This window comes from Triturus cristatus, chromosome 8 (assembly GCF_964204655.1).
Source record: "Triturus cristatus chromosome 8, aTriCri1.1, whole genome shotgun sequence".
In the NCBI taxonomy this organism is placed as follows: Eukaryota; Metazoa; Chordata; class Amphibia; order Caudata; family Salamandridae; genus Triturus; species Triturus cristatus.
Window position 1 is genome coordinate 885,312,761 of NC_140591.1, and position 27,290 is coordinate 885,340,050.

A 27,290-nucleotide genomic window follows, 5' to 3' on the forward strand; every position below is an offset into this window, starting at 1 on the left:
CACAATGGCGATAGCAATAGTTTCCGTAGACAAGGCAAATGCGGGGCACTCAGCGGCACAGCTCCTCAGCTGCAGCAGCCCACAGTGGCGATAGCGATAGTTTCCATAGGCAAGGCAAATGCGGGCACTCAGCGGCAAGGCTCCTCAGCTGCAGCGGCCCACAATGGCGATAGCAATAGTTTCCGTAGGCAAGGCAAATGCGGCGTTCCCCACAGTAGATCCAGAGGCCCTGGATTCCTCTACAGAGGCCTCACCTGTGAGTAGGATTCCTCTCAATAAGAATCCGGGCTGCTGATGAATGAAGTCTAATGTCCCTGAGACTTCAGCAGGAGGCAAGCTCAATTCAGGCCCTTGAGTAGTTGCTTCAGTGGATGGATCAAAGTTTCAAAGTCCTCTCCCTCTCGTTTACACGGCCAGAGGTTCGTCTTGGCATCCCGAAGTTACACACCACGAAGGGGTTTCAGCTCAGATCTTTACACCCCAAAAGTCTTTGTTCTTGAGAAAGTCACAAATCACTCGACCCGGCCAGAACCAGTTTGGTGTCCACTTGGGTCACTTTATTTACGAGGCTGCATCCTCCCTTTCAGGGAGAGGGGCCCACCATCAGACACCCAGCGGGAGGTAGAGCCATCATTCACCTTGCCAGGTACAGCCCTGCTCAGATCTAAGGGGTCACCCCTCCCCATACTTCAACGGCAGATTGCTCCATTCGACCCAGGTCGGCCCCGGCCTGCCCTGGCCCTCTAAACCAGACAACCAGTACACATACCAGTGAAACATACAGAAAGCCTTAGACAAAAAGATACCTACTTTCCAAAAGCGGCAGTTGCACACGCAGAACATAAAGACAATCACTACTACCAGATGCACGTTAATATTTGGAGCGGACGCATACCAAATTCGACCTCCCTAGCATGTTCCTTGGCACTACTAGGACTACACCGGTTCATCAGTTATTTTATAATAAGGAGCATTCGCGCTGTCACTGAATGGCAGTGGCACAGCGCCCAGAACATCTAACGCCAGCAACCATGAAGGAGACATAAACGACTAAAATGGAAGGGAGACCTACGCCAATGGTGCCAGGTCTAACAGGTGTTAATTTATTATAAGTTGTCTCCCTCCCCTCACATCCACCATCTCACCTCTGGTTACCCCAGCAGTAAACCCAAAGGGCTCAAAGGTATTCTCTTGGAACATTGTGGGTCTTTCAAGAAAGTTCACAGAACCAAATTGGGTGGAATTTCTTAAATCCTTTCAAATTGTTTGCTTGCAGAGAACATGGGTGGCGAAGAATGTCTTGTTTTGGAAGGTTACAAGACATATTTCACACCATTAGAGCCCTCAGTGGCAGGGAGGGCAAGTATGGTTTGATCATCTGGGTGGCAGTGGAGTTGAGCTGGCATTGTGGGACATGACAAAGTTACAGGTGCTAATGTTATCTGTACCAGGCTCGTCCTCCATTCTACTGGTGAATTTTTACAATGCCAGATGCGCGTCTGATGGGGTATCTAGCATTCAAAGTTTAAGCCTCTCCTTGAACTCTCGGTTGGAATATGGGGTGGGGGTGAGATAGGAGCTGATGATATTGGTGGGGGGTTTTAACTGCCATTTATGTGATTTCCCTTTATCGAGGGATGCTCTAAAGCCCAGGTGTATGGTTGTAGAGGGACTCCACTTGACTCACTCTAAGAATGGTATGGAGCTTGGTGCAAGTTTAGAATCCCACAACCTTGAGTTTGCCTTCGACAAGTTGGTTAATTCTCCCAACTCTATTGTTGCTCCAACCTTTAAAGGAAGAGGCTGCACCTTGATTCTATGTCAGGACACGGAGACGAGAATTGGGCATATCTTTCTTCTTTATTTCCAACCAGCAGCAATGTTAACCAGTAACCTTTAACATTTCCCATGAGTCCAGGTAAAAACCATAAAGTTCTAATACTATCATGTCCATCCAATCAGGGACCTCCAGCCACTGCAACTGCCATCTTCCCTCTTTCTTTGCTACTGCAGCCGTGTGCAGATAAGTGCAAAGGCCTGGCTCCTTTTTCTTTCATGTATTTAACCTTGCCCGCTGTTTTAGTGTGTTTACGGCCAGTCCGCGTTTGCGGTATCGCTGTGTAGAGCTGCGGCCTCATTTAGGTCTATTTCCTGTTTTCAAACCTTGCTTAAGTTACATGTGTGTAGTGAGCTTCCCTACAGCGGCCGCTGGAATGTTCTGTCGCTCCTTTATGATTTCTAGCACTCTCTGTCAATGGGTCGGAGTGTGCGGCGGACCTCTGACCGCAAGAGGGTGCACCTCTGCGTCGGTCACGAGACACACTCACAGAGGCGTCAGTTTCAAACTGTGCTGAGTGCCTTCGCCTGCGTTGTTCAGTTTGAGCCAATGTGCATGGCTCCGGCCTGCCTGGAGCGGAACACCCTGCGGGGTAAGATGCAGGGTTATTGACTCTGTGTAAGTGGCAGATGAGCCCATGCTGTTTCCCATAATCTAAACGTCCTCTGTTTTATTTTAAGGGCGTTTGTGTCTGCCTGGCCTGGTGGGTCCATTCTGCCGGTATTAGAAGTGCTGACGCCCCTATTTTCACTCTTCCCTTTCCCTCATAGGGGCGATAACTACCTGTGGGCAGGGACATCCACAGGGTCTTGACTGTCTGCTCGGCTGCCCCCTGTGCTTTCATCCCTCTTACCTGGTGAATTGCCACCCTCCCTTACTTCTTGCCCCTACAGCCAGCTAGCTCACTTAATTACTTACCAGAATGGAGGACTTTGGGGACTACAACTAAAAGGACGGGGAGTTACAATATTTCCCGGTCACAGACGATTTCTGCCTCCGTCAGGGCTGTCTCGGACGCCATGGCTCCTTTGGAGAAGAGCTTGATGGATCTGGTACATCGGTGCCTTCAACCCCTCGCTCCAAGGGAAGACATTTCTGGGCGTACAGCTTCCAGACTTCCAGAGGATGCCATCGCCCCCATAGCCCCCCTCCCTCGAGAACCCTTGCAAACGCTCCCACTCCGATGAGGTGGACCTGAACGCATTTGATAGGCTAAATAAGACGTCTCTGGGTGCCAACGCCCCTCCCCCGCCAGTTGAGGCTCCGACCGATCCCCAGCCAAGGGACGATCAGCGCCCGGTTGCTTCCCCCCCAGATGATTCTCCTACAGAATCTGAGGGCTAGTCATCCCTTGAACGGCCCTGGCGCCCTTCCCCTTCTCTTTCCGCCACCCTCCATCGGGTGGGTCGCCAGAACGCCCAATCAGACCTTCTAGACCCAGAGGAGATGTTACACCCCTGGTCCTCAGAGTGGGTTCCACGTTATAAGGTGGCGAAGTATGTGGCCGGAAGGCTACGCAAGCCTCTGGACCAGAAGGTTCACTCCCACCTCAGAGTGGAGTGCCCAAGGCCTTCGCTGGAGGGCCAGGTGGTTGCCACGCCAGATATTGATGTCCGTATGGTGACCTTCTTGACTAAATACATCAAGGACTCCAAGAAGTGCATTGACCTCTCTTGGCAGTTGTGCCAAGATAAGTTGCTGGACATCACTGGCCCGCTAAGGCGTCCGGGCCTTGATTCCTCCTAATATCCTTTCTAGTTGGGCGCAGAGAGTGATCATATTCCTCAGGAATGCCAACTGCCACAGCTATATGGAGAAGCACAGGTCATTGCTTATCAAACTGGACCGTAAATTGGGCGAGCTAGCCACGTCAGATCCTGGACAGGTGTCGCAGTAAGGGCTCTTTGGCGATCCTTTCGTCAAAGAGCTCAGTACATTTGTGCCCACATTCAATTCCCTAGACAAGGCCTAATCCACTGTGAAGCAAATATTTAACGTGCGTGTTTTCTCCGGGACCGGCCGTAGTAGGGGGGCGCTCGGCTGGCCACTCTCCGAAATCAGCCTCCGTCAGAGGCCAGCCCTCTCAAAGAGGACAGTGGGAAGATTAATCGCGCTTCGGAGGATTCTACCCCACCATGGCCGACCCCGCCACAATGGACAGTGCAACGGTCCCTGCGGCACAGGATCCGCTAACTCTCACAGTGAGTGCCTTGAATGTTTCTTGCTATTGTTTGGGGGGGGTCGCCTGGCTCAGTTCATAGACAACTGGCGGACAATCATGGCCTTTGCCTGCATACTACAGACCGTGCAGGGGTTTTACGTGGAGTTCTACAGGTCCACCGTCCAGAGGTCTCCGTCCCGTCCTCTCCAGGAGGCCGTTCTCATCGAACGGGAGGTCCGGGAGCTACTGGCCAAGGAGCGATCTGCTGCTCCACCCCACACCGCGAGGGTATTTAAGCAAGCTATTCTTGGTCCAGAAGCAGGATGGAGGTCAACACCTGGTCATAAATCTCCGAAAGTTCAACAAGTGGCTGGATTATTGCCACTTCAAAATGGAGGGGATTCACCTCCTCGCGATCTCCTTCATCCCAACGATTGGATGGTCCGTCTGGACCTCAAGGACGTGTATCTCACGGTCCCGATTTTTCCACCGCATCAACGATTTCTCCAGTTCCAGTGGGCATCCAGTAGTGGAACACCTGAGGGTGCAGGGCCTGCGAATGATTGCGTATCTGGACGATATGTTGTTCATAGACCAGTGCCCTCGGTCGCTTTCCTGCCAACTAGGGGCAGCTTTGGAGTTACTTCCGTCTCTGGGATTCATTATTAACCAGGCGAAATCCAGCCTGGAATCCTCCTGGACGATCATCTTTTTGGGGTTAGTCATAGATTCAGTGGGGGCCACACTGAGCCTGCCATCCAGAAAAACTGCAAAGATCCAGCACGAGGCACAGAGGATATAGACAAAACCCTCAGACCTCCCTGCACAACATTGCCAGGGTGGTGGGACTCTTATCATCCTTGATCCAAGCCATTTTCCTTAACCCTCCTTATTTTCGGGCCCTGCAGCGGCTCAAGGCTTTCCACCTGCTCCGTGGACTGACTTACTCTCAGCGGGTGCCTTTGTCGGAGGAGGCCAGAGCAGAGCTCAACTGGTGGCTTTCCCACATGGAGGCATGGAACTGGTGCGCCTTCTTTGGCTTGCAACCGGATCTCAAAATTGAATCAGATGCCAGCGGTTCAGGCTGGGGGGCCCCGGTGTGGAGAGTTCACCACCAGCGGTGGTTGGTCTGCAGAGGAACGGTTGCTCCTTATGAACTGTCGGGAGTTGATGGCTGGTTCCTTTGCGGTTCGATGCTGGACCAGGCACCAAGTGCAGTCTTGCGTCTTACTCAAGATGGACAATGTAGCAGTGGTCTGCTACATCAACCACCTGGGGGGCAAGCGGTCCAAGGCCCTGGCGGAACTCTCCAATAATTTTTGGGAGTACTGCCTGGAACACCAGGTCTTGGTGACGGAGAAACACCTTCCGGGGTCAGCCAACCAAATGGCGGATTGGCAATCCTGTCACATTCTGGATATAGAGCCTCTGGAGGCTGTTTCCCCCGATGTTGCAGTCCCTCCTTTCACTTTGGGGACCCTTCACGAATGATCTGTTTGCTTCGCGTGTCGACCACCAGCTTCCTCGGTACTTCAGCTGGAGACCGGACCCAGGGTGGGTTGCGACTGATCCCTTTCTCCAAGATTTGGCAACAGAACAGGGTTTAAAAAAAAAAAAAAGTATCTTTGTTAATTTTGCGGGAAATACATGACACAGCAAGCATATCTTTGTTTACATCTGGTATTACGAAAACAATGCTAGTATGTTCAGCCAGCAGAGCAGATCTGACCATATTTGCACTCATATGTACAGCCTTAGCATACTTCATGACACCTAAACTGGTCCCTAATCCCACCTTTGGCCCGGATCCCAATCTATAACACATATGACTATGGTTCGGGTATGTCTTCTTCCAAGTCTATACCATGATGTTCCAACCATGGGGTCCATATCTTACGAAACTTTCTCTGGCACCCTCGCACCTTATATGTAACTTTTTCAGTTACCATGTAAAGGTCCATTGCTTGTATCCACATTCCTTAACAGTTGATGTTTCTGACACCCTCCCACTTCCTAGCCACGTCTCTCTTGGCTACTGTCAGGCCTAGGTTGGCAAAGAGGAGCTTGGCTCTGGGAGGTCTACATCTGTTGGCACACCCAGGAGTATATATTTAGGATCAGGTGGTATTTGATTTTTTAATATTTTCCCCAGGTCACTTAGCATGTCTCACCAGTATTCCTGTGTTCTCACATAGCATGTGTACGTATGTTCCCCTTTCCGTTTGGCAATGGTGACACTTTGGATCCTCTGCCCTACCCATTTTATACAGACGGGCCCCGTCGTAGTATAAGCGATGTAAAATGTTATACACTATTAGTCGGAGCCAGGATTTTATTGCTGTTTCTCTGAGGTACATCAGTGTGGCATTCCAGTCTGTGTCATACATTTCTCCCACTTCCCTTATCCATCTGTCACATAGGGTCTGCAGGGTGTTGGGCATATTGTTATTGATCGTTTTGTAGGTCCACGAGATGGCCATTTTCTATCAATTCACCCTGGAGTAGCCTTCCCTCTAAGGGGGCATATTCTGGTATGTCCCTGCTTTCTATCCCTTCTGCCTGCCAGGCATGTCTAAATTGCATATATATTAAAAATACTGCGTTTTGTGAAGTTGGTATTCCTGTTGTAGTTGGACAAACGAAATCAGGGTCTCTTCCTTCAAGACATCTTCCCTTGATATGCCTATCGCGTTCCATGCGTTGTAACTTTTTAACTTCCCAATTTCCTTCAATAGTGCTCCCTCCCAGAGAGGAGTCTCCCGGATCACTTTTTTGTCCCATCCCATGTTCTGCCCTGCTCTTCTCCAGGCCTCTACCGTGATCTGTGTTGCAGGTAGTAGTGTTTGCCGACCTCGACCTCCGTAGAGATAGTGTAGGTAGGAATGGGTTTGAAACTGTGTTCGTTCACGTGCATATGTAGGATGGTCTCCTGGTGTGCGGCACCATTCATTAATTACCACCAGGTGGGAAGCCCAGTATTAGGATCGTGCATCTGAAAAGGCAATTCAACCATCATATTGATTCCTCTGATGTGTTCCCCATCCCACAGGAGGGTCTGGACTTCTGCCTGTATGTTAAGGAATATTTTGTCCAGTATTGTATAATAGGTGTTTTGTAGGGAGTATAGCAGCTTAGGCAGCATGATCATTTTGTACATTGCTGCTCTACCTAGAATGGTGAGGCTCCTCCAGCGTTCCACATCTCTGTGGGGTTCCGTCAGTACTTACCGGATGTTGCGGTTCAGATTATTATCAATATTTGGCATTATGTATATTCCAAGGTATTGAAAACAGTCTTGGATCCGCTGGCGACTTTGTGGAATCATGGGGTCTTCCCAGTCATCCAGATTGTGTATAGGTAGGTTTCATCCCTATTAATGTTGTGCCCAGATTGTGCTCCATATCTTTTAAATGCTTCTGGCAGTGATCTCTTTGGGTGTGTGAGGTATAGTAGGATATCATCTGCATATAATGAAATACTCTCGCCTGTCTCCTCTGGCATCCTGCCGAAGCCTGATATACCCGGGGAGGTTCGAATTTTGCATGTCAATGCTTCCAGCACTTACAGCAAATAAAAGTGGGACCAGTGGGCAATCCTGTCTCGTCCCTCTCTCTATGGGGAAATCCAATAACACTTCGCCGTTTACTCTTACATGCACTACCGGATCCTAGTATAGTTAATTTCACCTGTGCCATATATCGTGGGCCGAACCTATACCTCTCTAGCACTTGTCATATACGGACAATGAACCACATTGAATGCCTTTTCGGCATTTAGCGACAGGAAGATATGTGGGTCCGATCGCCTTGGCCATTTCAACCCAATTATGAAGCCGTCATAGGTTATGCCTTGTTGATCTTTTGGGCATGAAACCCGACTGGTCTCCATGAATCAGGGGTTTAATAACTTGTATTAGGTGCGCGGCTAGTATAGTAGCTAGAATTTTGGTCTCCCCATTTAGGAGCGATATCGGGCGATATGAGTTACATTTAATGGGCAGTTTGCCTGGTTTGTGAATCACCACTATGGTAACCCGTCACAGACCTAGCGGGAGGGATCCCTCCTTCTTGGCTGCTTCATACATTTTCAACAAATGCGGAGTAAACCCGAGTATTTTTCTTTTTTTTAAATAACTTTTTTTATTGGTTTCAGTCAGGTAAAATGACAGTTGAACAGACCCAACACTGCCCTTTCTTAGCCCAACAAACCCCATTCCGTAGTTGAGGCAGCATATCCCAGGCTTGCAGAGCCGAAGGTAGCGATTGACAGTATACTTTAACAAGCAGTACCTAGATCCGCTCCCCGTCCAAACCCACCCGCCATCTCCCCCCTCCCTCCATCCCTATCCCAACTACCCCCACTCCCCTCCCCCCCCGGGTACCAGTGTGCAGTTGAGCGCGAAGGTAAAGCAGCCCCTAATCTGTATCCTTAGACGGTGGGCCGTCAGTAAGTCTGAGCAGGCGGAGGTATCTGGGACATGTAACTTCGTTAAATTAATGCGCCAGCAGCGCCAGGATGGGGCGCCAGATAGTATGGAAGGAATCTGAAGAATGAGTCAGGGTTGCGTGTACGCGTTCCATCCCAATAATGTACCACAGTTTGTGTAGCCACCCAGTGTGGGACGGGCGAGTGTGCGTACCCCATAGCGCTAATATGTGGTGTACTGCTGCGCCCAGTGCTAACCCCATTTGTTTCCCCCGGATGGATTTCAATGGAAAAGTGATGGCATTAGGCAACCCTAAAAGAGTGTAGGCAGGGAAGCGGGGCATTTCAGTTTCAAGGTAAGTGTTGATATCATTATGGACTGCTGTCCAGTACCCCGTCACCTCTCTACATTCCTAGAGGATGTGCGTCAATGTGCCCTCCTCATCACAAGTCCTCCAACAGGTGGGGCTGCGGTCTGGGTTAATTTTTATTAAGTCGGGCCGGGGTCAGGTACCAGTAAAGGGCAACTTTAACCGCTGCTTCTCTACTCGCTGTGTTCCTGGCGGTGTGATTAGCTCTATAGTAGATCTGTTGCCATTCCTTCAGTGAAAGACTCCTGCCTAACTCGGTCTCCCATCGTCGCTGCCCAGCAGAGCGCCCCAGGGGGGCCAGGGGACGCAACAGAAGATAAAGTTCAGAAATCAAGTGGCGGTCAGAGTGCTTCGATAAAAGCCATTTCTCATAGGTCGTAAGGTGTCTGCTAACCAGGGGCCGCATATCAGGGTGCATTAACCAGTGGCGTAGTTGGAAATACTGGAATCGTTTGGGGTTTTTAATGCCATGCAATTTAGTCAGCTCGGCATATGGGAGGAACCCGTCAATATCAAAGAGGTGTCCAGCAGATTTACAGGCCGAGGCCCGCCATTCTGGGAACGCCTGCGCATCGAGTCCTGGAGGCAAGTCTGGGTTGTCGAATAAGGGCGTAAGTGGCGATGGGAAGGTGGTGAGACGTTGCTAGGTCGTCACCGCGTCCCAAACCCGTACTACCGAGCGAGTGATAAGAGATCTGATAAGATACTTTGGTCTATCCGAAGGCATTAGGAATGGTACCTTCCACAAGGAGAGACCTGCCATCGCTCTATCTTGGAATAGCCATCTTTTCTATGATTCAGGCCTGCTCCATTCTACGAGATAGCGGAGTTGCGCCGCTCTGTAGAAGGTCAATAGGTGGGGAATCCCCAGCTCCCCTTCATCTGGGGATCGGTAGGCAATCTCTCTACGTACTCTTGGGCATTTCCCTGCCCAGATAAAATGGTGTAACTTCCGTTGCAGTGAGTGAATGAAACGCATGGGAGGCCCTACCGGGATAGTCTGCAAAATGTATAATATTTTAGGCAAAATGGACATTTTAACCGTGGCCACGTGGCCCGACAGCGACGGAGGATGAGACTGCCATTTGCGAAGTCCTCGAGTGATTTGGGAATGGAGGTTGGTATAATTTTGAGCTATTGTCTGGTCAGTGGACGGAGTCAGAATTATCCCCAGGTACGGGATTTCAGATTGTGGTCGCACTTCCCTGAGTTCTGGAAAGGTGCTCTGAGAAGCATTCTCGTTAAGACCCAGCGGCAGCAACATTGATTTTCCCACATTAACTTTAAAGCCCGATACCTTGCCAAAATCAGTCAGCTCCTGTAAAAATGCTGGGACAGAGCGGCTGGGGGTATCGAGAGTCGCCAAAATATCATCGGCATATAAACTAACAATGTGACGTTCCCCCCCCAAAGGGAATACCCGTAATGTTGGGGTTGTCCCTAATCCGTTGCGCTAGGGGTTCGATATATAGCGCAAAGAGCAGAGGTGAAAGAGGACACCCCTGTCTTGTGCCCCGCCTGATGGCGAACGGCCGTGAACTAATCCCATTAACCCGGATTGTCGCCGTGAGTCGATCATAGCAGCTCACAACCCAGGCCCTAAAACGATTTCCTATGCCGAAGTACCTTAGCGTCTGATCCAAAAAACCCCAGTCCACCCTGTCAAACGCTTTCTCAGCATCGGCTGAAAGTAACAGAGCGTCCAACCCCATATAATGGGCTTTGTCGATTAAGTGCATCAACCGCTTGGTGTTTTCACTACTTTGCCTATTGGGTATAAAACCCGATTGGTCGGGTTCAATAATGCCCGGCAATCGGGGCCAAATCTAGCAGCCAAGACACCCGTAAACAACTTTAGATCCAGGTTAAGTAAGGAGATGGGACGGTATGCCGCGCACTGAGTGGGGTCCTTCCCGGGCTTGGGAATAACCACAATATCAGCTTCCAGCATATCCATCGGGATAGAACCCGGTCCCTCGAAGGAGTTGAACAGGCGAGTTAAAATCGGGGCTAGGGGCTGGCAGAAGGCTTTGTAAAAACCCGCCGAGAACCCATCCGCCCCTGGGGATTTCAGGGATTTGAGGCGGGAGATCGCGCCAATGACTTCCTCTACCCTAATTGGCGCATCTAACGCTATAGCGCCAGACTGATTTAAAGCTGTTACCGCTGCCTGTCTGAGATAAGCTTCCCCCGAGCCGTCGACCATAGGGTCCCTACTATACAGAGTGACGTAAAATGCATGGAGAGTATCCGCGATCTGTTCATCGCTTTCAACCCGCTCACCGGACGAAGTGTGAAGGGCCGCAATTTTAGACCGTTGAGCCCTAGCACGGCGTTTGCTCGCAAGAAGCTTCCCCGTCTTGTCCTCCCCGACATAGTAGGAATGTTTGAGTTGTAAGGCGGCGTATTCCGCCATATCAAGATCCAGGCTAGCCAGTTGGGCCTGAGCCGCTTTCAGCTGCCGCCACATTCGCGGGGCCCCAGTACGACAGTGTACTCTCTCGAGTTCTGCCACTTTGGCCGCTAACTCTGCCGGGGAACAACCTTTACAACGCAACTGTTACAACGCACTACACTTACAACGCATTTTTTACAACGCATAATCCATTACAACGCACTACACTTACAACGCATGACACTACAACGCATTTTTAAAAAATACCTTTACAACGCATACCATTACAACGCCTACCATTACAACGCATAATATTACACTACACTATCCAACACTTACCCTACTGTTGCACCCCCTGGAGTTAGAATAGTAATTTTTACCCCTATACTATCCAACACTTACCCTACTGTTGCACCCCCTGGAGTTAGAATAGTAATTTTTACCCCTATACTATCCAACACTTACCCTACTGTTGCACCCCCTGGAGTTAGAATAGCAATTTTTACCCCTATACTATCCAACACTTACCCTACTGTTGCACCCCCTAGAGTTAGAATAGCAATTTTTACCCCTATACTATCCAACACTTACCCTACTGTTGCACCCCCTGGAGTTAGAATAGCAATTTTTACCCCTATACTATCCAACACTTACCCTACTGTTGCACCCCCTGGAGTTAGAATAGTAATTTTTACCCCTATACTATCCAACACTTACCCTACTGTTGCACCCCCTGGAGTTAGAATAGTAATTTTTACCCCTATACTATCCAACACTTACCCTACTGTTGCACCCCCTGGAGTTAGAATAGTAATTTTTACCCCTATACTATCCAACACTTACCCTACTGTTGCACCCCCTGGAGTTAGAAAAGTAATTTTTACCCCTATACTATCGAATACTTACCTTAAATGCAATTAAATATTATGCGTTGTAATGGTATGCGTTGTAATGGTAGTTTTTAAAAATGCGTTGTAGTGTCATGCGTTGTAAGTGTAGTGCGTTGTAATGGATTATGCGTTGTAAAAAATGCGTTGTAAGTGCATGCGTTGTAAAAGTGTGCGTTGTAACGTCATACATCCACTCTGCCCATTTCTCTTTGCGGGCCTTGTTATCTGCCGCGGAAAAAGCTATTAGTTCCCCTCTTACCACTGCTTTAAGGGCTCCCCATAGTGCAGTCAAGGATACGGCAGGGGAGTCGTTGAGCGTCAGGTAGTCAGTGATGCATTTATGCACCTGCTTGGAGACATCAGGGCATTGTAGAAGGGATTCCCGGAGACGCCATCTTCCCTTTGGTCGGTGTAAGGGGCGGAGGTCGAGCGAGACAGTCACCGCATCGTGATCGGACAGGGCCACCGGGACAATCTCAACAGTCCTGACCAGAGCGTTGAGGTCGGGTGTCCCTAGAAAGTGATCCAGTCGAGCATACGTTTGATGCGCATGGGAATTAAATGAATAGTGTATACTGTGAGGGTGAGCCGCTCGCCAAAGATCTATCAGCCCCCTATTCTGTAGCCAATCCCTCCCTGCACTCGAGAGCGCCCCTGCCCCCCTCGTGCCGCTGACCAGATCTATCTCTATTAGGGTCCATGACCAAGTTGAGGTCGCCGCCAATTAAAATTTGCTGATAATGATGGCGAAGTATTTCGGACATGGCATCTATGAGGAAGGGCTCTTGCCCATAATTGGGAGCGTAGAGGGAGCCCACTATAACAGGGGTACCGCCCACCCAGACCCTGTACGCTAGTAGCCTTCCTTTTATCTCTATTTTGTCGCCAATGCCGCCATGAAAGTGTTGCGCTACTAATATAGCTACCCCCCCCTTCCCCCCCTTTCTTATCTGGCATAGAAGAATAGAATTTGTGAGGAAACGCTCGAGATCTCATCCTATGCCAGTCTTTGGGTAGGAGATGCGTTTCGAGGCAAATCGAGGCCCCAGAATTCTCCAAGTAACTCAGAATCGCCCGCCTCTTGATGGGACTATTTAACCCCTTCACATTGAGAGTGAGGACTTCGGTTGTCATGGGAGACATAGTAGGTCGTTGAGGGTGTGTGCGATGAGCAACAACTGGTTGTATGTGTAAAAAGCTGACTCTGCGACCTCGCCACAGTCGAGCTCACCGTCCTGGATGCAACCTGCCCCCATAGACTCCCTGTGGCCACACACCAGTACCCCCCCACCCCGCGACTCCGCAACTCCCACCCCTCCCCCCAAATCCCAACTAAACATTCCCAACAACCAACAGTGTTCACTTTCCTCAGCCCTAGCTGCGGTCCAACGGAAGATGAAAAGTGGGGTGAGCAGGATGTTCAGGCGACCTGGGCTCCCCGCCCGCTACCCCCCCCCACTGGTAGCGAAAGTGTAGTGCAAAATATAGTCCCCATAGTGCAATTACGGTGAGTCCGGTCTAGAAGTGTCTCTTGTTACTGCTGCCAGGGCCGCGGCCCTTTCGGTGGTCATTGTGGCGCGATACGGTTTCACTTGTGCCAGCGGCGAGCGTCGGCCTCCCACCGTCTGCCAGCCCTCCCTTGAAGATCGTTGCAAGGGCTTTGGAGAGGAGTCGGGACTGCTCTGAGTAAGGCCGAGTAAGTCGGAGACCTCTCGGAAAGAACGGAGTTGGTGCAGCCTGCCATTCCACTTGAAGATTAAACGGAAGGGATGGTCCCACGAGTAGGACACGCCATTGGCCTTCAGGAAAGCAGTCGCGTCTCTGAAAGCCTTACGCTTCTGAAGGGTGATAGAGGCCAGGTCTTGGTAAAGAGCGATGGCTTGCCCCTGATACATGAGTGGTTGCTTGAGGCGAGCTTCCTTTAAAATACGCTCCTACAGGGGGAAGTTCGGCAAGAAGGCCAAGATGTCGGGGGGGGAGCCGGCGCCTTTCTCCCAAGGCCCACCCTATGGGCGCGATCGATGCGAATTTCAAAGTCTTGGTCAACCCCCAGAATGTCCCGAAAGAGGCCCTGGAGATATTCAGTCACATTTGCCACTTCTGCTTGCAATGGGACCCCTGCACGCGGATGTTGTTGCGTCGAGATCTATTTTCGAGGTCCTTTGCATGCGCTTGAAGGTCGACCTGCTGATCCCTAAGCCGAAGGACCTCCTGTTGCAGCTGCTCCAGTTCTTCAGATTTAGAATGCTCCCCGCTCTCTATGGCGGCCACGTGCTCCTCCAACTCGTCCACGTCTCTGCGGATTTCTCGCACCTCGCCTGCCACCTCTTGTTTAAGTGTTTGAAAGTCTGCGCGGAGGGTGTTAAAGAGTGACTCAAGGAATGCCCTGGTGATGGGCACCTCCCCCTCCTCCTGTCGAGGGGGCTGCGTCGATGGGGGCGGGGTAAGGCTTCTCCTATCTCCAGCTGCTGCCCCTTTTGTGAGCATGTCTTTTAAAGAGCGGTCCACTTTTTTCCACATGTTGGCCATGCTGGTGCCACTGGTTAAAGGGCCGAGGTATTGCCTGATGGTTGTAGCCGTCAGCCCGCGTGCAAGATCCGCCAGGACACCACCTACAGAGTCTCTGAAAGGTGAGGGGCACAGATCCTCTTCCACCACAGGCCGCGGACAAACCTCAAAACCATGGTCCCTGGCAGCCTTGGGTGGACCGAAGGGGGGGCATGAGTTGGGCCCCAGCAAGGGCGAGAACGGAGGCTCAGAAAAGGGGGGGGCCTCAACAAATGCTTGAGCATGCAGCACGACGAGGAGCCCCTATCCAGATTGCGTACAGCGCCAATGGGTCCGTGGCCAGGCTGAGGATTCTGCTGGAGGATCTCCCAGCTCGGGCGTCACCCTCGGGTACTCCAGTGACAGGGGAGCAGACCCAGATCCCAAGGACCGCGAGTGACGCCAAACTTCAGAGCCCCATTCCCGGAGAGTAGCCCCAAAGGCCGTGATAGCAGTTATGGGGGAGAAAGCACAAAGAGTCTGTCAGGGTTGAAGGCCCCTGGCCAAGGTCCCACTCAGGCCGAAACCAGATAACTCCGCAATCTGTGGTTTAGGGTGCAAAAAGACGGAGGCAAGCAGGGCAGCGGGCGTAACACTCTGGCAAGGATGATGTGCCTTGCGATGCCCTTACAGGGACCCTCCCCAGCAGGTATCCGGAGCAGTATCGGGCAGATCGCACCCTAGATATGCCCACCGCCCCAATGCAGAAGTCACCCACCGGTTGCCGTGTAGTTGAGATGGGGGCCGCCGGTGAATCCGAAACTCCGGGCCACTTCACAAGATCAGGGAAGGCACACAGCACTCCAGAGCTGCAAGGCGCTGTATGCGTGGGACGGTCACGCGCTGCTGGACTGCCACAGACAGGGGCGAACAGGACGGGGCCCCTCCACACGCCCCTATCACTCACCAAGGTTGGCAATGAAGAGCATGGGCCGCTCCAGTCTCAACTCGGCCCGAGGCAGCACCACTGCGAAGTCAGCCCACACTGTCGCTCCCTCCGATCGCCTGGTCAGTCTTTCACAAGCTCCGGGGCCGATGGGTGCTCAAAGAGTCTCAATCCCGCGCCGCTAGGCCCGGGAGCCGCGGCCTACGTCGTCTCGCCGCCGGGCATCTCACCTCCCACTAGGCACAGGTCCGTGCACAGGTCCACGCACCCCCCTCTCAGCGCCGGAGCCTGTCGTTTGGTGCGTGCTGTCTGGACACCTGGCCCTTACTTCTCCAGTGCCAGGCCTATTGGCGATCGGGGGAGCATGCACCTACGCGGCTAACCCCCAAAGCCGCGGCCTCAATTTTCGCGCCGCCGGGTCCACTGCACAGCTATCCGTGCACGGGGCGGATCGCACGCCCGCCCGCGCCCACCCCTACGGCGTCGGAGCTGCTCACCAACCACGACCCGTGCACTGCCACTTCAGAGCTGGATCACGGGCAGGTACCGGGCCAGAGAGGATGCCCGCCGCCGGCCCCGACAGCTACCACTTGGGCGCCATTTCACTGTAGGAGCGCCAAACCAACCACTAGGGCAGTGTGTGGGATACAGCCACTCGAATGGCTCAGCAGACCCTCCGTCGTAGAACCGCTTCACCTCTGCTCGGCAGACCGCTACTAAGTGTAGAAGTTGGGGGACTACCTGCGCCAGGGAACCGGGGAAGAAGGGCTGCGGCGGGGAGCCTCAGTAGATCGTGTCTGATCAGGTCGCCATCTTGTCCACGCCACCCGAGTATTTTTTGAAGAACTACGTGGTCCTACCATTTGGACCTGAAGTTTTCCCCATTTTCAGCCTGCCTATCACAACCTGGATCTTGCTTGCGACGGAACAGGGTTTCGCGCTTCCCCCGTTCGCCATGATCATGAGGCTTACTACCCAGGTGCGCTGTCAGAATGCGGATTTTGTGGTGATTACGCCAGTGTGGAAGTCTCAAATATGGTTTCCAGTTCTGATTGAACTTTCCTGGGCTTCTCCAATCCGTCTACACTCATCACCTCTTCTGAGCGATCCAGCCGTCAATCCTCTCCCCTTGGTGCTCAACAGTATCCCGCTTATGGCGTGGAGGATTACCAGGCTCGATGGCAAGTCCCGGGCCTTTCGCGATGCGCGGCAGACCTCCTGGCCAGAGCATGGGCAGACAGACATGGGCAGACCGCTTGGTCAAGAGATACTGCTCGCTGGATGGGTTGGTGTTTGCGACGGCGTCTGAATCCCATGGAGGCAGATGTTGTCCACTTCCTCAACTTCCTAGCTTCGCTGGCATCAGAGGGTTTAGCTTATCGCTCCATCAGCAATTTCGGCTGGGCACATGCCTGTCCTGGGTCTTCCGGTTGGGGGAACACCCGTTGGCCAGGAAATTGCTTTGTGAGTTTCGGCTGTCCCATCCTCCTGAGCGGAGGTACTCCACCCTCTGGGATGTCAATAAGGTTCTGAATGTGCTGTTGGGATGGCCAGGAAATAAGTACCTCTTGTGTAAGCAACTGTCGGCCAAACTAGCCAATGCTTTTGTGTTTGATCTCTTGCAGAAGTGTGTCGGACGTCAGAGACCCTGGACCTCACGGGGTGGTCCTTCTCTTTGTATGAAGTCATCTTCCATGCTACTCAGTGAACCAAGTGGCAATCCTGGGTGATTTCTTACCCAGCATTTCCGAAGGAGTCCAAGTTGTGTGTGGTGTGTTACATTAGGATCTATGATGCCATGACTGCAGAGCTTCAGACCCACAGGGAAAAGCAACTGCTGATCGCACTATGGAAGCCTTTCAGGGCAGTCTCGTCCCCATTCAAAGCCAGATAGGTTTGTTGGATCATGCAGGAGGCTGACATTGATACCAGTGTTTTCGGCGCTCATTTAGCGCGAGGCGCAATGGCCTCAAATGATCATCGTATTCAACCTTCAAAAGGTTCTACTTAAACCAGTCTCTTCCATTGCGGCTCTCGTGGTGGATAAGCTTTGAACTAGCCTAATCCTTGCTGCCATGTCCTTATCTAAAATGAACAATTTCCTAGCTCTTGTAATGGAAAGTTTCAATTCTGTTAAGGACACGGAGGTGAGGATTAGCCCACCCACATTGAGGAATCATGGTACGCCCAGATATGAATACTATGTTCTGATGTAAATAAATGTTTTTCCTGATTATCTTTAGTGTCATGTGGCTGGATTGTGCTTGTTCTTGCTTGCGGTCACTGAGTGTTCAGGGTGCTCATGGATGCGTTCTGACTTGCAGCAATGGGATCTTCTAAGCAGGAGTGAAAATCTTCCACAGTTGGCTTTGTTGCAGGAAGAAAGAGGAAGTTCGTCTAGGGAAGATGGCAGTTACAGTGGCTGGAGGTCCCTGATTGGATGGACTTGTTGGTTTTAGAACTTTATGGTTTTACCTGGACTCATGGGAAATGAAGTCTGATGGTAAAGGTTACTGGATAACACGACTGCTGGAAATAAAGACAGATATGCCTAATCCTTGCATCCGTGTCCTTAAGAGAATTGAAACTTTCTGTTACGAGTGCTAGGATGTTTTTCATTATTGATTTAATTTGAGTTTCTGCTTCCCTATTTTTGTGCATCACCAACTTCAACATCATTCACAGCACATTTAGTTATCATTATCCTCTGTTTGTAGAACTTGAGGATTCCATGGACCCCATTCCATCATGGGTGGAGGTTCTTAGAAGGTTCTCCCTTGTTGACCAAGTTAGGTGACTAAATGGTCTTGAGTGGATCCGGCCTAGATTGAAGCCTTCCTATTAACTAAAGCAGCCCAAGATATAGCCCTCTGTCGCAATGTAGATGCCCCTGAGATAGATGTCCTGCAAGAATTTGAGAGGATCGCTGTAAACCGGAGGAAAAATTGAGCGTGCCCTTAACCACCCTGAGGGGGGAAGAGACAAAATGGTTTGATAGGGTCTGCTCCAAGTGCCACAGGTATTTGAAGACCGCCTTGAAGCAGGTCCCAAGAGATAGGAGCCTTGTGGTAGCCGGGACACAGGCCTACAAGCAGGCAATAATTAACCGTAAACACACTTTGCAAGAATTAGCCTGGGAGGAGCTAATCCCGGCTAGTGAGACAAGAGATAGCGCTCTTTTTTGGCGGGTAGTCAATAGACCCTGTTTTACAGAGGGTATAGCCCCTATTGTATGCTCCCACATCTCTGAGCAACTATGGTTATACCATTTTGCAGGGGTCTAAAACTATTGGGAGCTGGCAGAGGGCAAGGTCACAGGAGCCAGAGGCGAGGGCAGGTTCCTGTGGTTTTTACCTTGGAGGAAGTAATCAGGGGCCTAAATACAATAACCAGGAGCAAGACTCCGGGCCCTGGTGGTATACTGCTGGACCTGTTTAGGATAGATAATGAGCTCTGGAGCCCCCTCTTGAATGCAGCAGTGTGCCGTGGGGTGCCGGCCTTTTGGTCAACTGAAGTGATTGTACCTGTGTTCAAGAAGAGTGAAATGGATAACCCCCAATGCTACTGCCCTATCTCATTGATTGATGCAGTAGTGAAGGTCCTTGGGAGGGTTATACTTTATAAGTTAATGGCTTGGTCGGATGCTAAAGATATTCTCACAGGCATCCAATATGGTTTTCAGCCAGGGAGGTCAACGTCTGACCAATGCCTGAACCTCTACCTAATTGTAAATAAGTGTATGGTAGCTCACCCTGAATCCCACTACTTGACATTTACGGACCTCATGTCTGCCTTTGACAGGGTAAATTGTGCTAATTTGTGGGTCCTATTGATTAAGTTAGGGGTTGAGATTAATATAGTCGCTTTGTTGGCAGTTTTACATTCTGACACCTCGGCTTCTGTGTGCTTTTCGTATGGTGCCACGTACACTCGGCCCTTTTCAACTAGTAGCGGCTGCAGCAGGGGGTGCATCCTTGCTCCGTTTTTGTTCACCTTATTTGTAAATGGGCTTCAGCAAACCCTTCTTTCGGCTCAGGCTGACTGTCCCAGGGTAGGTTTGAGGTAGCTTCCGGTGTTAGGCACCAATGATACGGTCCGGATGGCCCATATGGCCCGAGGCCTGCAGCTTCTCCTGGACAAATTTGTTATCTTCATGGGCAGCCTGGATCTGGCTGTAAACTTTACTAAATTGTATGTCATGGTAGTGGGTCCTCGCTCCACCAGCTCCAGGACCTTCAAGGTAAGGCACCATACCCTGGGTAAAGTCTCAGCCTTTCCCTACTTCGGTGTTCTGTTTGATGCCAAGAACAATTAGCAGCCTCTCTTGGAGTGGAAGAGAGCTGAGCCCATTAAAAGTAGTACTGGGGCTGTGGCGAGCTTTGCTTGCAGTTTGGGTTCTTGGTCTTCACAAGTCCTGCTTAAGATTTACAATACTAAGTGTGTGTCCCTTACCCTGTTATGGTACTGAGGTGTGGGGATACATGAAGACCAACAAAATTCAAGCATCTGAAAACAACCTTTTTTTAAGGCGACTGGTTCCGGTTTTGCAATGTACTCCTCCTGCCTTCTCAGTGCATGTGGAACTTGGAATTACTATCCTTGCTGACACAGTCGCTCGTAGTCCCCTCCTGTGCTGGATAAATGTTTCAACCATGGAGGATCCTAAACTCAACAGATTGATCTTCTCAGACTGTTTGTCCTTGGATGGTGCACTCAGAATCCCTTTGTTAGCCCATGTTAAAGCTGCATTTGCCACATTTGGGATGTCTTTTTGACTCCCCACTCTATGGTGGCCCGGGACCTGCTTTCCTTAAAAGAGCTGTACTTTGAGCAGACATCATCCCTTAGAGAAGGGGCTGAATTGATTAAACCCTTGGAGAGGGCACACTGGCTCCTTAAGTCTGTCCAGGGTATGGAGAATTATTTAGTCCAGGTGTCTAGTAGGTGTGACTGGTTTCTTTTGGCCAGGTTTTGTTTGAATCAACTACACCATCTCCTGGCCACCCTCTGTTGTTGGAACCACCCTGGTAATAGAACACCCTGCTGAATCGACAATAGGTCTCTGCAGGATACCCAATTTTGCAGTAACTATAGTTGGCCCAGAAAGCAGTTCCTTATTCCATTTTTTAAGGCACTAAACTTCACTCGAGTACGCCCCTTACGTACTTACAATTGCTCCCGGATGAACATGTCTTATTTGTTGTGGACAGTTTTTTTACGTGCAACTCTGGCGCCCAGGCGCTCAAGACTGGATTGAGTATTACATTCATTAGGTACTTCCTTGTTACAAGTTGTTTTTATCGCATCTGGTTCTTAAAGTTGTATTTTATGTCCATCTGTCATGTTTGTGGATATTTATTGTGTCTTTTATGGTTGCTTGTACAACCAAATAAAGATTTTACTACTACGAACTGAAAAGAGTGGGAGCAACTGGTATGAAAAAGAACAAGCAAAGATGTGCCTGTGAATATGTAAGAGAGCGAGAATGCGCCAACGTATATTTTAAATAAAAAAGGTACAGCAAATGGACTTGTCACTTAATATTTTACTCGATTAGCATTGTAAATAGCAATGATTTTTATGTGTGTATTAATTATCAAAACAGATAAATAAAAGGCATTGTCATTTACAATGCCAGTAGCTTCAACTCTCGGAAATGAGAGACGTTTTGCATTGCAAATGCTTGTTCTGACTGATGCAAGTTGCTCACTGTTAAGCGACAGCGGTGAGAGTTCTGTGTGCGAAAGCGACAGCCGAAGTGAACCCCTGGAATTTGTGCTGGATCACCGACAGGATACCACAGCATGGCAAAAGAATCCCATGTGCGCCCTTTCCCGGGCAACCCCGTTGGTGCAGTGCCTGTCGAAACGTGCACAGTGACTGCTTGCTGGAGCCATGGTATCTGTGTCTCTGCCATGCATAGGTCATGGTGGTATTTAGGCCCCCTTTATTTCTTGTTGAGGAATCTCTCCCTCACATTCTGCATTTTGCAAAACGTGTTGTAATGTTAACTGGAAGTACAGAACAAAACGAATGGGCTGATACCGAGTACTTCAGTTGACTTTTTGGAAGAGGGAGCGATGTAGTGCCAGACTAAAATAGTCTACGTTTCCTCAGTCGTTTGGAAGCTTAAATACCATAATACTTGCAATATAGACAATGTATGACCTTTATGACTTACACAATATAAAAAAAGAAATATGCAAGTCAGTAATTGACGTGCCATGTGAAGTCTGTTTTACACACTTGGGCAATAAATACCTCCATTAATAGGGTTCGGTTTGGTAAAATGATATCCTATAGAGTAGTATCACTTTAACAGACGGAGGGTCAACTGTCCAGCAACAGTAAGGTAAAAACCTAGAATCTATACTTGTAGTTTATGGTTATTGTTGGGTAAAAACGATTGCATTTTGTGAATGTGAAAAATAGCTTTTGAATTGTGACAGTTATGCTACAGATCGTCCAACCCTTCCTTTTTTCTTTACACACAGCTTTTTAGAAGTTCTAATAAGAAGCAGAAATAGACACAATGATGTGGTTCCTACAATGGCACAAGGCGTGATTGAGTATAAAGAAAAATATGGCTTTGATCCGTTCGTTAGCAGCAACATCCAGTATTTTCTGGATCGATTCTACACCAATCGTATCTCCTTTCGGATGCTCATTAATCAGCACAGTAAGTACATTCTTTATTTGTCCCTTGAGGCTATGTTATTTTTCTGGGTTCCCTATAAAGTATAAACAAAGTTGGTGGCAAAAAGGAGGAGATTGAAAATAATTATCACCTAACATAGAATCTCTTATTTCTCACAGCCAGCACTAGCATTCAGCTTAGAGGTGGTGGTCCTCGATCTGCTACATGGAGGGATTTCGAAAATGTTTTGTAGAATTCAGTTGGTGTACTGAGCGGGATAATGTATGTGTAATATATATCCCTCCACTAATCGTAAACAGTAGCTGGTCAGGATGGAGGAGTTGGCCTCCGGTCTGCTTCAGAACATGAAGGGGATTCTCCAGTCTCTTTGTTATTTACCATGTGTTTCACAACCAAGAAAAGGTCTCTTCTTCCAGTCATATGTTGTAGACACCTAACTCTGCATACAGGAGCCAAGAGAAGGGACTGTATTTAAATTCAAATCTTAGTTTGTGGATCTCGTCCTAAAACTGAATGGCCAAAAACAGAATTCCCTGGCTTTTACTCAAGACTGCCACCTACCAATTAAATCCTGATTAAATGAACTATTACCAGTCACTGCGACTCCGAAACTGGGAATCCTGGCGTTGTCTCTTTACTTTTTTAACCCTTCAATGTATTTTGCCCCAACGGCCAGCCAAAAGACCAATTACACCAATCTTCAAGTTTACCTCTTGAGAAACATTAACATTTTCGTCCTCACATGAGTTTTCGATCAGTTTAGCATGCTATGATCTTATCATCGCTGGATTCGGGAAATGCCAAATTAACTGGCCCCCAAGTGACCACATTAGCCACCTTCAAAGCTGTCCTACTGCAACCACTTTGCTAGTCTCTGACGTACACAAATATTACATTGTTCCAGTAGTTGTGAGCGTACTACTTTATCTCAACTTCAAAGCCAGCACCACTTTTAAAATGGTCTATTATCTCCCAAGAAGTTATTAATAAAAAATCTCCCAAATAATTCAGAGACCAGTTGAAAATGTCTGAAGGCAAGATGATCAAAAATTATATAAATTGCTAGATTGAAACACCTACATTCAAGAGAAATGAACACGCCTTATCTGAGACAGTACCTTTCACGCAAAACCTTCTACTTTATACCTCAGACAGCTCGATTGGCTCCTTACATTTAGAAGGAAACTGAAAATGTATTGTTCCATAAGTTCTGGATCACAGCTTCGCTATCAGCTCAACAGTTATGCTTGTAACCACTTACACCATTCAAGAAATACTTTTCTGCTAACCACTCAGCCATATTTGTATACCCACAAGCATGCATGCAGGATCCACCCTGCAACTCTTAGATGCACAAAGTGTGTTTTCTACATATGGAGAACCGTTTGGCGGAAAGTTGTGAAAACCGTGGCTTCTGTTTCACAAAGAAAAAATCGTGTTCAACCCAGTCCATCTAAAGAGGATTTTTATTTCTGAGGTTCAAGATAAACTAATCGGGGTGCTGTGTAAAGGCAAACTATGTTTGCACTTCTTAGACTCTTATAGGTATTGAATACTTCTTTTCCCTAAGACTGCTATCATACTAGGTCAGTCTCCCAGTAATTGTTTGAAGTTTACATAAATCCGATTTTGAATAGTTTAGAGCCATGGTACTTAATCTGGCGAATTAAAGACCAGTTGAAACCTTCCTTTTCCATCGCAAATTATGACGTTAAGAGTAACAACTATTCCTCAACACTTTCTTAATTTGGAAGGTGTTTTGGACTTACTTTTATTTGTGTTTTCACCATTCTTTGCAATAAGGAGAGCTCTGGTGATGTTCACGATAACCTCTTGAAAATTATTAATGAGGGTGCATTCACGCCGCTGTTGTTATTGCTAGACCTCTATCCTGATAATTCTGCATCATTAACCTGAAAACAAAATGCAAAGGCAATAATTCAAATCCTTATTGGGGGACATACTTGCAGAATAGTAAAAGGGGGTGTTTCTTCTACTGCAGCCTGTATGTTGTGGGCTTGTGCATGGATTATGAATTTTCCCACTAATAACAATGTTTCAATTGTTATTAATAAAGAGCTTGCAAATGAACAATAGACACAACTGTGCGATAACCCCATTCTCATAACCATCTAGACCCTGTTTTCCTAGGAGTCCCAACACTCCAAACTAGAGCCGAACCTATGCTCAGTGTCTTGGAATTTCCACTTCAGGCAACCACTAAGTCCCTTATCAATCTACGATATACTAGGCTTAGTGGAGGAGAACATGGCGGTCCCTAGGTAAGCAGCCGTTTGCTCCTCGGAGGTACTCTAATCCGGTGCCTAATGAGGAGGCGAAGATGAGACCCGCGTGACCTGCGTTGGAGATGCCCTGAGTGTCCCGACCAACTCACTCTCTTTCCCTTTTGGCTCAGCTTCGTTGTTGCGGGTAATGTGTTTTGTTGCCTGGGCGCCCGTAGTTTCTCTCCACTTGTCTCCTTGGGTGGCAGCCGCCCTGAAGCTGAGATGGGGCCGCAGAGCAGTGGCTCGCGAGCTCCTCCGGGTCAGCTTCGGCAGCGGCAGCACCGATCGAGTTTCCACCACCCTGGAGAAGGCTGCCTTTGGAGGCGAGATCGACAAGGACCTGAATTCGGGCTGCGGTATTCCCTTGCGGTCTCCCTCGCAGCCACAGGAGCAGGTACAGGGGGTTCAGGCGGAACGGGTGAGTTCCCCGCCTCAGGCGATACCAGGCACTGCGCACCCAACTAAGGCATTAAAGAAAGGCAAAAAGCGTGGAGGGGGGACCCAGGGGCCAGTACAATTAAAATCAGGAGGTAAAAGTACCAAACAATTCCCTGAGGAGAAATCGGGCATTGGGAGCAGTGTGAAGAGCCAGGGGATAAGTGGTGCTAATGGTGCAGATATTGACAGTAGCTGCTCCACCTTTCAGCAGTGTGAAATTAAAGGCAGGAGCATAAAGGCAGGGAGGGCCAAAAGTAATCCCTTGGATCTTAAAGTCAGGATCACCCCCTCGCTTAGGTGATACTTTAAAGTGCAACCAGTCGTACTAGACGTGGTGAAGCAGGGTGAGGCCCTCAGAAGGGAGTCAGTAGGTCAGCTTGTCTCAAGACCCATCTCGGAGAGGATGGAGGCTTCCGGAGGCCCCCTGCCTAAAGCATCAATCTCAACTATAACTATAGGAAATAGTTCAACAGGGGCCCCGGATAAAGGAAAGGACACTGAAGGCCAGAGGGCTCTGGCATCTCAAGGTGCGGAAGATAGATGTGATGTAGAGGTGGATAAAGGCTCCAGAGATCATAAAACAAGGGGGTCTTCAGTAGCATCCTTGGAGGCTCTTTTCTCCACCCTTTCGAAGGACATCAAAAAGGGGTTCTCAGTGTCTGAAGCCAATCAAGGAGAGATCAGGAACTTTTGTGAGTCATTGGAAAGGAAGATCAACCTCCTAAACACAAGAATTGATACCTTGGAGAACACAGTGGGAGAATTAAAGGGTGATCTTGGAGCAGCAAAAGCTGACATATTGACTCTCAAGAGGGAGGAGGTGGTCCTTCGGGATAAACTAGAGATGTTGGAGAATAACTCCCAAAGAAGCAATTTGCGTATCTTGAATATCTCGGAGGGGAGGGAGGGGGATGACCTCAAATCCTACATGGTTTCACTCTTAAAAGAATCACTGCAGATTGAGGGTCAGAAGAAGATCCGAGGAAGGACATTCAGAGGGTCCACAGAGACCCTTTTAGAAGGAACCCCAACAGAACAAAGCCCAGTAAAATTCTTATGAACTTTCATACTTATTCCTTGAAGGAGAAGATCCTCAATATGGCCTTAAAGGTGAAATCATTGAAGGCTAGAGACTTCATTTGAAATACGTTCAGATCTGGCCCAAGCCACCCATGACAGGCAATGGGAGTTGAGCAGGAAATTGGACGACCTCAAAAAGCTTGGCGCTGTGGCCCAACTTAGATTCCCAGCAACTATTATGCATTATGTCAGATCAGTACAAGAGGCAGATTTACTAGAAAGTTTGGGAAAAGGAGAAGTATAGTAGGCTAGTCTATCCCTGGTGGCTGGGCGTCCAGCCATGGTACCCATTTATATGAACAACAGGGCAGACTTAACCAGTAGGATTTCTAAATATACACTCTTGTCCTTTTTGGTCTCTAAAATAGCACTAGAGAGGCAATCACAAAGGCACTACACAGGGACATACACAGGGATATTTAGTTAGTGGAAGTTAAGGGTTGGGTTCTAACTTCTCCTCTACTCTTTTTTGTCTTTACCTGATTACAAAGGGACAGGGCGGGCTGCCCCGGGGTGCAGCAACTGGACTCTTATCTGTCCAGGTAAATGGGGGGGGGGGGGGATTTCTCCTGGGAGGGGTTGTTGGGGGGGGGGGGGGGTTGTGGTGCAAGGGGTGGGGAGTATAGGGGTAAAAAACAAATAAATCCTCATTCACCTTATTGTTTGTTCGGACTGCCCTAGTTCTGTTGCGATTGGTCTAGTGTTGGCTCTTTCTGCAACCTAGTCGACGCATGGATCTCACATTTAAGCCCCCATGAAAACGATTCAGTTCTTGTCCTGGAATGTTAATGGCCGGCGCGTGAAAACCAGAAGGGTAAAAATCTTGCAATATATAAAAGTTTCTCCTGCACAGGTCATTATCCTTCAGGAAACTCACCTTTTGAAGGGACAGATCACCGATTTATTTAAAAATCAAAAATGGTTGTATTATTTGATCTGCTCCAATCAGTGTGACAACATAAGGGGCATTGCTATATTAATTAAAAAACAAGCACAAGCCAGTATTTTAGATTCTCTGGTTGACCCATGTGGCAGGTGGGTCATTGTGAAGGTGATTATCTCGGGCTCTCCGCTTACCTTGGTGGACTACTATGGCCCAAACCAAGACGACCCCTCTTCTCTTAAAACTATTTTTTTGAATCTCTCTTGGATTACCCAGACCCGGTAATCATGGCTGGGGATATCAACATTGTCTTGAATCCTAAATTGGGCAAGTTGGCAAGTAGTAGAGCTAGGGTGCCTTCCAGGTCCTGGATGTACCTCCAATCTATGATGGCGCAGACTGAACTCTGTGACATTTTGAGAGACAGATCGGGT

General features: G+C 49.1%; 1 protein-coding gene across 2 annotated transcripts in view; it reads left to right on the forward strand.

Annotated features, from left to right (window-relative positions):
• LOC146805219 (pyruvate dehydrogenase (acetyl-transferring) kinase isozyme 3, mitochondrial) overlaps nt 1-27,290 on the forward strand; it is a 1,482,095-nt gene that overhangs the window by 655,000 nt on the left and 799,805 nt on the right. For both annotated transcript variants that reach the window (XM_085622419.1, XM_085622420.1), the window contains exon 4: nt 22,007-22,191. In XM_085622419.1, the coding sequence (XP_085478545.1) occupies nt 22,007-22,191 (185 nt within the window). The remainder of the gene's footprint in view (nt 1-22,006; nt 22,192-27,290) is intronic.